At 38.5% G+C, this 13,258-nt stretch overlaps 1 protein-coding gene across 1 annotated transcript in view; it reads left to right on the forward strand.

Annotated features, from left to right (window-relative positions):
- The window catches only part of LOC145995981 (QRFP-like peptide receptor), a 539,079-nt gene that overhangs the window by 247,413 nt on the left and 278,408 nt on the right, over positions 1–13,258 (forward strand). The window contains exon 2 of the mRNA XM_083132095.1: positions 647–768. Within this exon, the coding sequence (XP_082988221.1) occupies positions 647–768 (122 nt within the window). The remainder of the gene's footprint in view (positions 1–646; positions 769–13,258) is intronic.

Consider the following 13,258-nt stretch of genomic DNA (forward strand, 5'->3'; position numbering starts at 1 on the left):
GTTTAATATCTAAGAAACTAAAAGTTAAAATATACAAAACAGTAATTTTGCCTGTAGTATTATATGGGTGTGAAACGTGGTGCCTTACATTGAAAGAGGAACATAAATTGAGAGTATTTGAAAATAAGATCCTTAGGAAAATCTTTGGACCTAAAAGGGATGAGGAGACAGGTGAGTGGAGAAGGTTACATAATTTAGAACTACATAATTTGTACTCATGTCCAGATATTATTAGAATAATTAAATCAAGAAGACTTAGGTGGGCAGGCCATGTGGCACGAATTGGAGAGGAAAGAGGAGTTTACAGGATTCTTGTTGGGAAACCAGATGGTAAGAAACCTGTAGGAAGGCCAAGAAGAAGATGGAGGGACAACGTTGAGATGGACCTAAAGGAAATTGGTAGGGATGGAAAAGAGTATATAGATCTTGCTCAAGATAGGGACAGATGGAAGGCCTGTGTTGCTGCAGCCATGAACCTTCGGGTTTAAGAAGGCTAGAGAGTTAGTTAGTTAGTTAGACCTTGCTTCCGAAAGACTGAGAAAATTCCGAATTCCTTTCAAAATTTCTCCCTTTGTATCTTGATCACGACCAGTACGTCAATTCAATTTCACTCTTCAAAGAATGTAATTTTTCTTTTCTCCGACAGGTGGCGAAGCTGTTCTCATACACATGGACCCTCGGCGTTTTCCTTTGCAAGTTCGTGCATTACATGCAAACTGTGTCTGCCATTTGCTCCGTTCTGACCCTAACAGCTATGAGCATAGAAAGGTACGTTGCTTCTTTTTTTCCATAATATTTTTGCCCTCATTTTAAAGCTGCTCTGGGAATCAAATTTACATATATACATTTTAAGATGGACGCCCAGCGAATTGCTGCACTTTTGTATCATGGTTGTAGTTTAATGTGTTGCATTTTTAGTTGCTGATGCCAAAAAAATGGAGAATAGAAGGTCGTTTAAGGTGAAGTACAATGAAGAACAATTTTTGCCAGCAGTTGGTTTGGCGTTTTGCTTCGCCATTGGCGTTGCAACATATCGCGGGGCCCTGGACGAGATTGGAATGCGAGGCCACAATCTGTTCTTTAATTTTTGAAATTTCGATGCGAATCGATACAAAATCTTCAGGCATAGGTCAGCAAAGGTGTTGTCAAATTTAAATAAAAACAATTAAAATTAAAGATTAAAATTATATTTAATAATTTCACTCACCCTAAAAATGTACTTGCTTTTCCTGGAACTGAATTCGCTCACGATATCGTTCTCTATGGATAATAGAAAACCTGGTAACATTGCCCTTGGCAAAAGAACGGTTGATGAAGCTTTACGGTACTGTGCTCCGTAATTTTGTCTAATTTATAGAGTTTTTAGTTATTGTAACGACTATTTTAACGCATAGAGAACTGTAAGTACTATAGCGCTATGTAGAGTAATAATTACTCTCGAAAATGCAGCATTGATACAGATTTAGTTCAATTTAGCTCGTTCCAGTGACCTTCTACACGAAATGTATACAAACAGTGTTGCCAACCACTGCAAGGTGTTATTTGGAGCAAGTTGCTACCCGTTCGATATATCGCAATGAGCTGCTTCGTGAAATGTATGAAATACCGTATCAAGACAGGAAGTGAGTGAAAGTGCAGTGTTGTCAGTGTATTAATCTATGTCATTTAAAATATGCACAGTTAAAAGAAACAGACATAGAATATATGAAATCCACAGGTAAAACAGACCCTCCGAAATTTTGAAAAAAATAATCAAAAAAATAAAAAATTTCAAATGAAAGTAAGTAGTAAATATAATCTATTTAAAATGACCCCAGAGTACCATTTATGTCTTTGAATTACTTTTAAAACGAAGGATAAAAAAGGTAATTACGAAATATGTTAGCTCGTAACGGTATCCTACAGCCCTTACCCCAGAACAGAAAAGAAATCCTGCGTACGTTACTGATTTAAACACTTTATAATTAGGAAAGCTAAATAATTGTATATGTTAAAATAGCCGTGGATAAGCTTAACACTTTCTTACACAAATCGCCCTCATTATATCTAAGTCTAAAAGATCTAAGAAGTGGCTTATGCAAGGTCTCCTTCGACATTTTGACATTTTTCATTCGTTGGTTCGTTCTTAGAATCATATCTACAGAGCACGATTCTATTGAAATTTTGTTCCCCTCCCGTTACCTACAAAACACACAAATTAATCAGCATAAATCTTCGCTTATGCGTCCGAACACCAACGACGCATGAAAGGAGAACTCCAGACAGTCGTTTGTTTCACATTTGCTGGACAAAAGCAAGCACGAAACGAACAAAAACTGTTCTCGTAACAGAGGAAGGATACAAATTACCCACTCTGTAAGTTTGCAGCTGATATGAATCTTCCACTAATGTATGCAGTAAGATTACAAACGTTTTCAAAATGAATGTGATTCGCCGATGAATGCAAAAAACTCCAGAGCTTCGTCTCGTGATCGCTAGAGAGCTCTGTGTTCTATCACCTCGTTGCTTCTCTTAAGTATCCATTCTGAACGATCTTTTGTAACCTTTGGAGCCTTCGACTTTTACGTCAAAGGTTTATGAGAAAGAACAGTGAATTAACCGTTGGTAACTGATGCAATATTCATGGGATATCTTCCAAGTTACCGAGTTTTCCCGTACAGCAGGTATTTTCTTAACGTTCCCTACTTTGTTTAGACAGCCTTGCTTGTAGCTACATTTGGTATTATTGATTTTTATGGCCTGTGAGAATTATGCAAAATTTGAACTCTAGGATCAGTTCACAAAATGGTGAGGATCTCAAAAGTAGCTATCTACTTAACAATGCCATAAAAACAGAGAAGTCCGGGCAATCCTAGTGAAACACCAAAACATGAGGCTTTTATTGCGAAATAGTAATTTTTACGGAACACAATTTGAATTTAATAGCTATTTAAGCATGGTAACTTTTTTAATCTTATGTAACGTGCGCAGAGTAATTACGAAAAATGGCAGAAGTGAACTGTACACCTTAAATTTTAGTTTGGTATTGACATCACTTTTACTTTCGGAATTAAGAAAGAAAATGAATTTTAATGTGTGTGTAAGTAAGTAAGTATGTGTGTGTGTGTTCGAGAAATTACAGCATGGCAAATACGCATGAAACCACAATTGTAGGTGACCTTTACACAAATAAGGCTTATCAAGGATAATAAAACTCAAGATACTGCGCATGCGTGAAACAAATTATACTAAATTGTTAGAATTATATCATTACTCTTTAGAATCCTATGCAATTCACATGATGACGTCATCTAAGTGTGTGCTTTGCATGTCACGAATGGTTCCACGTTTATGAGTTCAACTTTGGTGGCGTGTGATGCATTTTTCAACCTTGGTTTGAATGTGGCACCATGTATAATAGTAAAAGATTTAATATTTCTTTTAAAGCTTTATTGCGGTATTGTACTTGATGTATTACGTACGATAATCCTCTATCCTGCCTTCGGTAATATTGTCTTAATTCAGCATTGTTACATTTAAGTTTTTATGTGCAAAAATATGTAAATGTTTATGTTTATAAATCAGAATAAATACTGACATGTACCCCCTGAGATGAATAGAGTGACGTTCCTCAAACGTAGGAATTGGACAGCATTGTCTCGAATTTAGAATTTGGGAGGGCAAAGTAAATGTAGCATTCTGAACAAAATGATTTTAAATTAAGCATTTCTACAAATTTTACGATGTGTAAAAATTGGACGACTGAATGTTTAGAGGGTACGTTAAAACATCTGAATAAAATATAAAGTATAGAAAACCCTTTTGAACTTTGCAATATTCAATTTGCATCCTCACAGGTTTCATACTACTTATATTTGATTTAGAATGATTACTAAACCAATAGGGTGGATAGCAACCTTTAAACCTCCCTCCAAATACAGTGAAAGTAATTTCCTATGGTGCGACGATGCTAAGGGGGTAGGGGACATACAGTGACAGTGCCAGAAGGGGCGCAGGGGCAATAGCCACTAGGTCGACCAGTCCGCTCCAAACAAAAAAAGTTAGGTAATTAGACATTCCATTGGCCCAAATACGCATTTTTCTTGGTATACAGGGGTATACTAATTGTGACCCCCCCAGCTTTCCCTATATTTTTTTCTGACACTAATTTTGTTTCTGGTGCCGTCTTTCCATCGTTTCACATATCTGAAATTATTTTTGTAAAATGGAAATCCGGGACATTGCAACCCCAGCCGTAGGGAAGTGTTCGGACTGGCATCCAGATTATTTTCTTAAAAGGGGATAGTGTTCAATTCTTGAAAAAAATCTTTTAACTCCAATGAGCCATATACAGTGGAACCCCGATTTTACATTTTCCGCATTATACATTCATTCTTCATGGTCCCAATAGAGCATAATGCTATAAAACTTTCCCGGACTTTACGTTTCCCAGTATTTTAAGTTATTTCAACTGGGTCCACTGAAAAACGTAAAATCGAGGTTTCAGTGTAATTATATTGAGCGATGTTCTTTAGTAAAGTGGAAGTCCTTAGGGAGGGGTTGTGATAACAATATATTGCATCGAGAATCTTTATTTGTTCCTCTCTTTGTATTTTCCTCCAATCCCTTACCGGATAATAAAAGAATAAAAAATTACTATTAATACATTTTTCGCGACTAGATTTCTAGATTTACTAGACACTTCACTAAATCGGAAATCGAATCCTGGGCTTGTTGATTACAAGGCAATAATAACCTTTACTGGTTAACTGAAAGCTAGATCATTCTGGGTCAAATATTTTCGATATTATTGATAGTTTGTCCTGAGAAAATGAAGTCTAAAGCTTGCCTATTTCTTTCTGTAATCACTGTGAATACACATGACGTAGAACTATACTACTATTTCACAAAAATAACCTACTAATTATTTTCATCAATGGGTCCTGGGTTCGTTTCTTGGTGGTTTTGAGTCCACTTTGAAGGTCCAGTCGCGATTAGTTTATCTGACCACAAATTAAGCTCTAATTGTATTGATGTGAATGTGATTTATATATATATATATATATATATATATATATATACGAGGGCCACTATTTATATTTTGAGCCTTGGCAACACTTATTTAAGTTAGGCGCGATTTGACGTTTGCACGGAATCGTCTGGCATTATTGACCATAACGTACTTCAAATGTTTTGTCAATAGCTTCATTTGTGTTGTTTATGTTGCCTTAGAGATTGCGCGACAACAATAAAATGGAATTAACTCGTGAACATTTTCGTGCGATGATTTTTTACGATTTTCGACGTGGATTATCAAGACAAGAGTGCACCGATCAACTTACTTCCACATTTGGCGATGAAGCCCCATCCTTTGCCACTGTGAAACGCTGGTATAACGAATTTAATCGTGGCCGCCATTCTCTCACCGACGAGATTCGCGAAGGTCGTCCAAAATCAGTTGTTGTTCAAGAAAACATTGAAGCTGTGCAAAACCTAATACTGCAAGATCGTCATGTGACATACTGTGAGATTGAGGCAACCATAGGCATTAGTTCCACCAGCATATATAAAATATTACATGATCATTTAGCTGTGAGAAAGGTATGTTCTCGTTGGATCCCACACAATTTGACAAAAAGTCAAAAAGGCGCTCGCGTCAATTGGTGCAAACAGATGCTCAATAAATACAATCGTGGTGCTTCAAAAGACGTATATAAGATTGTAACAGGTGACGAATCATGGATATATGCATATGAGCTGGAACGTAAACAGCAATCGACTGTAAGGGTGTTTCAAGATGAACCCAATCCAACAAAAGTTGTTCGCGCTCGAAGCACATCGAAACAAATGGTCGCCTGTTTTTTCGGGAAAACTGGTCGTGTGGCAACTGTGCCTTTAGAGGAACGTAGAACGGTCAACTCTGAATGGTACACAACAATTTGTTTGCCAGAGGTCTTCGGTCAAATACGGAAAACAAACAAACGCCGTCGGATCATTCTTCATCAAGACAATGCCAGCTGTCACACATCTCGTCTAACAACCGACTTTATGAACAGTCAAAAAATCGAATTGATGGGTCATCCGCCGTACAGTCCTGATTTGGCACCCAATGACTTCTTCTTGTTCTCGAATGTCGAGAATAAATTGCGTGGACAACGATTTTCGTCGGCGGAAGACGCCGTTGATGCGTTCAAAAACCATATTATGGAGGTGTCTCAAGAAGATTGGAAAAACTGCTTTGACAAATGGTTCGAACGAATGCAAAAGTGTATTGACCATAAAGGAGAATACTTCGAAAAACAATAAAGCAGTTTTCAATGCCAAATTCCTGTTTTTTCATTGTTAGGCTCAAAATATAAATAGTGACCCTCGTATATAATGTTTGAAGTTATTCTTAATACCTAGAAAAATCTGCACAATAATATCGAGGAAAAAATTCTAGTTCCGCCTATGCTCACAAGGAACACTCATGCCCCTGGCGTCGTAGCGCAGTCACTGCAGTTAACGTCTCCGCAAAAAATAATGGAGATTACGTACCAGAACTTGTGGTGGAACATTTTCGTAACCAGCTTTACCGGAAGTTGATCATGAAATTAAATGTCACTGTTCAAACAATCATTGATTAACCTTTAGCCAAGGTCTATTACCTTGACACAGGGGAAACGATAGCAGCCATCAATCTTCGGGTCCGATAACTTAGCAAGTTTTAATTAATATTAGGCGAAAACTTTACACCGGCATAGGAAGGAAGGAGATTGTAAGAAAAAGTTACAGTCCTTCTCATAATATCCGCTCAAGACGATTATAATTCCTTCTCAGTGTGGGCTTCGCGAACTAATCAAGTTTCCAAGACAGGACGAAGGGAGGTAATGAGTTTCCTTCAAGTTCCCCGACAGTCAATCATTCACCATCATTTGTTTTCTCTCCCAGGTGGCAGCAGTGGGCAGATTTCCGAAGTTGCGCGCGTGGGCCAGTTCTCTACGTCTTCCGTCTCGTTAATTACATCACACAACCCCACCCTCACTTTTGAATATTGTTATAAAGAAAATATCGTTACTGTAACTGTAGAATATATCACCATCCATTATATATTTGATATAACTCTAAAGTATAAATCAGTTTTAAAAATCTTCCTAATAATACTGTGATTTAATTAATTATTGGCCTGATCACATAATGCAAATTGTTTACTAAACCAATGGCGCGTCTTCTGTTTTTAGCTGACAGTCCTCTATTTTTCAGCAATTTCTTGCATTCCACGTACTTTTTCTTTTTTCAAAATACTCGAGCTTAGTGGGAAGAAGGGGCTATAACTTCCACTAACCCCTTTTGGCCACGCCACTTGTGGTCATCGAGAGATTTTAAGTAGGTATGTAGGTTTGAAAAAAATCTCTTCGCGTATCAACTTTGATACTGCAAGTTATAAGTTCATCATATTGAAATCCTTGACTGATTGCGTTTGTATGCAATGCCAGACCATTTCTAGAGAGTATTTAGCTGCTATGAAAATCTCGGATCAAAAGATCTAATTTTACGACAATTCGTGATATCAATATATTGGTTATTTTCCCTAATTCCTATCCATTTCGCTTACCGATCCTCTTCAGTTTGTATTGCGAAACTATATCCTAAGTGATGTTCCAAAAGTACTGAGAGTTTAATTTCTTAATCTCAGAACTTTGTAGCCCAGACAGAGATTTGAAAATATCAGCAGAGGAAAAAATTTGGATTTTTCATACGTCTTTAAACACTTTTGCTGATTTTGCTCAAATAGAACAGACATTTAATTTTGTGGGGGATCCCCCCTTTCTCCCCACCTCATTGTCAGCACAGTCATGCACGGGTGGTTAGAAATAAAGTTCGCCTACTCAGAATCCTCTGAAGCCCGTTCGAAAAAACGAATTTCGGTTAAACTTGGCACATGAGAATCATGGGGAAGCGAATGTCGACGAAAAAATATTAGTGCAAATTTTCGCCACCAGTTGCAAATGTGGCGCTGAAATAACGATAACCAGAAATCAGGACATGTAAAATTTTATTTTCAGTTGGTGCCAGTACAGCATTGTTCAATATGCAAGCCGTCAGCGTGAACAGCTATTTAAAAGCGTAAGACAGCGTGATCAGTGACCACACGAAGCATTTCGTGGGGAATGGTAGTGACATGTCGTGTTATGCTGGCTCTCAACTCTGGAAACGTCCGTACACGTTCTTGATAAACAAGATCTTTCAGGAATACCCACAGTTAGAAATTACATAGGTTCAAGTCCAGAGAACTGGCTGGCCGAACATCTGGAAAACCTCTGGAGGTGATACGATCATCGCCAAAGTTGGGACGAAGCAGATGTACCAACATGCATGGATGCTTCATTTTACTTAAAGATATGGGTGCCTAAACTAAACATAATTGTTCTTGCAGGTAGGAACCAAGGGTGCGTACGAAAATTACACTGTGTAACATTCGCAGCTCCCCAAATACTGTCGGATATTAAAGTCGCGTCCAAAATTTAACGACTTGGGGTTCCTTTCACGCTTAAGAAGTCGAGCGTAATGTGCACTCGTAACGGAAAGCATGACAGAACCTTGCCGTGTCTGCTTCTCAAGGCAAAAGGGATCCAGAAGGAAATGAGATCTGAATCCACGCCATAAAGTGACGTAGTCAGAATGCAACGGCTATTTCAGCGGTACACTTCCTCTTGGTGGCGAAAACTAGAACTATTTTCGTCGGCATTCGCTTTCCCGCGGTCTGCATAGCTTCTGTATCAAGTCCGTTGTTTCAAAAAGGGGCTCCAGAGCGCTCTGAGTAAAGTTACAGCATTGCACAGACTCTGGCACCGAAGTGGAATTCATAAACGTGCTTTCATCCATGACTTTCATGTGTGTTGGTTGACACTGGAGTATTATCTTCAGGTGCCTGAAAATGATACGTCGTTTCAAATATTCCTGACTTATCTATGTTGCACAGAGTTGCAGGAAAATACGAGTAGTTGGCTTCACAGAATAGTCCTGGACAGGCAAGTATCCAGGAATTCCTTTCGGGGGGGGGGGGGCTGAACACCATTTTTTAAAGGGATATAGATAGAACCTCATAATTGTATGTATAAGGTCAGTGGTGGCACCAAAATGGGGGGAGGGTGCAAGGAAAGTTTACTCTCTCTTGTTAGACAAGGCTTAGCATTAAAAGGCCATAGTGTGATAGTGTGGAGGCAAAAAATGGGGAGCAACTATCCCCTAAACCGCCACTGTTTAAGGCTGTCATTTTAATCAGAACGTGAAATCGGAACATTTTCTACCACTCAACTCCTCTGTTTCCATGCATAACATTGTGTGCCGGAACCATCTCAGTATGTGTGTTTGTCCATTTCTTCTCATCAGGCATCAAAGCATCTATATACCAGGAGTGTTTTTACGAAGGTGTTATACACGCACGGGGGATGCACAACGCGAGATTCGAACTGTGTGCTGGGAACTGGACGCGGACAGTTCTCGAATATTTCTCTCCGATTCGAGCCTGAACACCACTAATGTGTCTTGTCCTCCCATGTTTTCAGCTCTTACAAAAGCCGAAACCCACCAAATTGTTCATATTCAGGCCTAAGCACTCGCAAGTGTTCAAAATTGTCTGTTGAGTGTGTGTCGAACCCAGTAGGCTTAAACAAAAGTATTTTTTTATGCCATGAAATTCTCGGACTGCATACACAAAATTTGGTCCTGGCATAACTAAATAATCACTCAAAACTTTGATTTTCAGTTGATCTGTGCAGCCGAAATACTTATTCACTTTAGAGAGAGAGACCTTCGATCTCTTCGGCCCTCGACCCGAACTAGCACTACACTGAGGCTCCGAAAGTTCCGCTGTCGTCAATGTCTTCAGCTTTGGGCCAGAACTGGAACTAGAAGTAGACTTCGTTACTTTACGGTATTTAGTACTTGTCATTTTCGAATCACTAGATCTCATAAAGCAACCAATGGACACTGACTGATCACTAATCGACTATATGAATTGTCACACTAACCTCTGAAGTCTCAACCGATTTTGTTGTACAGATCAACCGGGAAATTGAAGAAGAGTATTTATATTCTCATTATATTCTGAAACGTTCCCCAGATAAAACGATTTGTAAATATTGCCAGTAGTTCGTCTCCTTCTCTTATTCAAGAACGTTCCTTCTCGCTCTAGCCCCTTCCAGAGATAATAAATTACAACAAATCGCCCTACGTGTTGCGCTACCTTTGTTGTGCAGCTTCCAAATGCTGACAAGTCTCTACATAGTGCTAAAGTTCGCTGCGACAACACCGAAAGCGTAAGAAAAGCTTACGTGCAATATTATCAACAACAGGGTTATAGAACATTCTCCGTCTTGCCTTGATAAGTATTTCTTTCCTTAAATTATCGTCACATTATTCAACAAGATAAAAACCTAATTTTATGTAATGTAAACTGAAAAAATTCCTTGAGAGGATGGGGGGAGGGGGGCTCGAGCCACCTGATCTGCACCTTGGTTTTCATTGATTGATTGATTTGGTATTTTTAGTCCACTTTATGCACAGTAAAACTAATCGAGACCTGACCTACAGTTTAAAGTGGGATCTGTACCACTATGTGCTTCCACCGAATATCGAACCCGTACTCCTTGATTACAAGGCGACGACGCTACCACTGCGCCATCGGGGAGGCCCGATCCCTACCTTGGATACGCGCTATTAACAATAACAGGGTTATATAACATTCTCCGTCTTGCCTCGATAATTAATTATCTCCTTAAATTATCGTCACATTATTCAAGAAGACAAACAACTAATTTTATCAGTGTAAGCTGAAAACTTTCTTGGGGGAGGGGGCTCGAGCTATCTGATGCCCACCTTGGATACGCGCTATTAACAATAACAGGGTTATAGAACATTCTCCGTCTTGTCTCTACAATTATTTATCTCAACTTATCATCACATTATTCAAAAAGCCAAAAACCTACGTAATTGTATCTAGTGTAAACAAAACAATTTAATGAAGAGGGGGACTCGAGCTCCTGATCGCCACCTTGGATACGCGCTATTAACAATAACAGGGTGATAGAACATTCTCCGTGTTGCCTAGATAATTTTTTATCTCCTTAAATTATCGTCACATTATTCAAGATCCAAAAACCTAATTTTATCAGTGTAAACTGAAAAATTTCTTGTGGGAGGGGGCTCGAGCCACCTGATCCCCACCTTGGATACGAGCTATTAACAATAACAGGGTTATATAATATTCTCCGTCTTGCCTCGATAATTACTTCTCTCTTAAATTAACGTCACATTATTTTATTTAACACCACAAGAAACAAAAAATCTCATTTTATCTAGTGTAAACCGAAAACTTTCGGGGGGCTCGAGCCCCCTAAGCCCCCCTTGAATACGTGCCTGGTCCTGGAAATAAGAGAAGTAAAACATTTGTTTCTTTTTTATCAATCTCTCTGTTCACCAAATAGAAATAAAATTAACTATCTAACAACAACCCGCCAAGAAAATTTATTTCTCGGTGTAAAATGTTAAAGAGCAAAGTGAATATTATAGAAACACACCCGGCAATTTCTTTCCGTGAAAAGGAAATAACTCCGCTTCCTGCCACCGGAGGCGCTGAAAGTTCACTTTTCAACCATCCACTCGACTTTACGATCTGGCATAAATCATTATGGCATTTATACGGAAAACGGGTGTTGGATTTTTTTTTCGCGAGCTGTTACGGTTCTGTTCGGTTCGTGTTATAACTAAAGAATACAGCTTTTTAATGGCTTTTCCCCTCATTCTGTCTTTTTGGAAGGAAAGAGAACATTGAGCTTCTGTTAGGGATGTTTCGCCGTTTCGTTTGCAGCAACTTAATGGAAATTTTTAACGCTTCGTGAGTGTGTTGGTTAAGTGAAACTTCCGGGAATTTAACTGGCGTCGAGAAATAGATCAAATGTTGAGAACGTAGATGATTTGAAAGCACGACTGAAGTTGGTTGGAGGCTGTGTTCGAATTGAAATAAATATAAAGGAGAGAGGCAGAGGAAAAGATAATTCAGTCTTCTGTTCAATTTTCAATACAATTTACATAATACTTTGTTGTATTAAATACAATTTAACTACGTTTTGTAGACATTCCGTAGACTGCATATAAATATATTTTTCTTGACCTTCACCTTACTTAACAAATGAAAAGAGAGAATATGTACATTTTAGACTGATAATTCTCAGTTAAAACTAAATATTACAATGTTGCAGGTGATCTTTTGCGCAAGTCAAGGGGGAAAAAGTTATAAAGTGTCATCTTCGGGTTAATACACCAGCGTTAGAATAGTACTGAAAACTTGTTATAAAAACTTAGGGCCTACAGTGTGTTAATTGATGAAATAATTTTCATCAACTTGGGTGGCCAAGGTAAGGAATGAATTTTAAAAATTGAAGTTATATAATAAATGTTGCTATAAAACAAGATATGGTATTTTAAATGTGGACAAATGAATATTAATTTAATACGTTTTAATGCATATTAGGTGGTCGATTATCGAACTCGCACCAAAGTTCACTGGTTCGAATTCCTGTGTGGGCATGGATGCTCTTTTTGAATGTCCCTTCATCAATTTCATCTAATTATCACGCATCCTCGTCGTTGCGATTAGCCAAAATGGCACAAATGCAACATAAACAAAAATACAACCGAATGTATTTTTCTAAATTTTTAATTCCGTGAAAAATACGTATTTCAACCCTGTAAGTCTAATGGTTTCTTGAAGTCCCTAATCGAGGTTGGACCTACAGTTTAACGTGAGATCTGACCCACTGGGCAATATGCCTTCACCAGGGATCGAACCCGGTATCCTTCACAGCGTTAACACTACGATTATGGCGACAGACGATTTTTCCATTCTTATCATTGCCGGTGGCTGTGCACAAGGCTAGGCTGAGTTTGGATTAACGGGATTATAACCTACTTTGCCAGACTAATGAGGATATCCGAACAAGGAAGGAATAATATATGTAACTGTACTAGGATTCATAGCGGAAAAGTAGGCATAATCCAAAACATCGTCCAGAAGATGTGCATCTATAGATGAACAGTGGCGGTGGCTAAAAGCAAGCAATTAACTTTTATCGCGAGATATTTAAGGTGCTGTAGCTATCTATAATGCCTTCGAGAACTTACCCTCGGCGGGAAAACAGCCAGCGAACGATAAACTCGCTCCTAGGTCAGTGTTGCCATAATCTGATGGCGCAATTTTTCTGTCCAATGGTCAATCAAATTTCCCTTTAGCCTACGC

The sequence above is a fragment of the Lepisma saccharinum genome, chromosome 12 (genome assembly GCF_977018435.1).
Source record: "Lepisma saccharinum chromosome 12, izLepSacc3.1, whole genome shotgun sequence".
Taxonomy (NCBI): Eukaryota; Metazoa; Arthropoda; class Insecta; order Zygentoma; family Lepismatidae; genus Lepisma; species Lepisma saccharinum.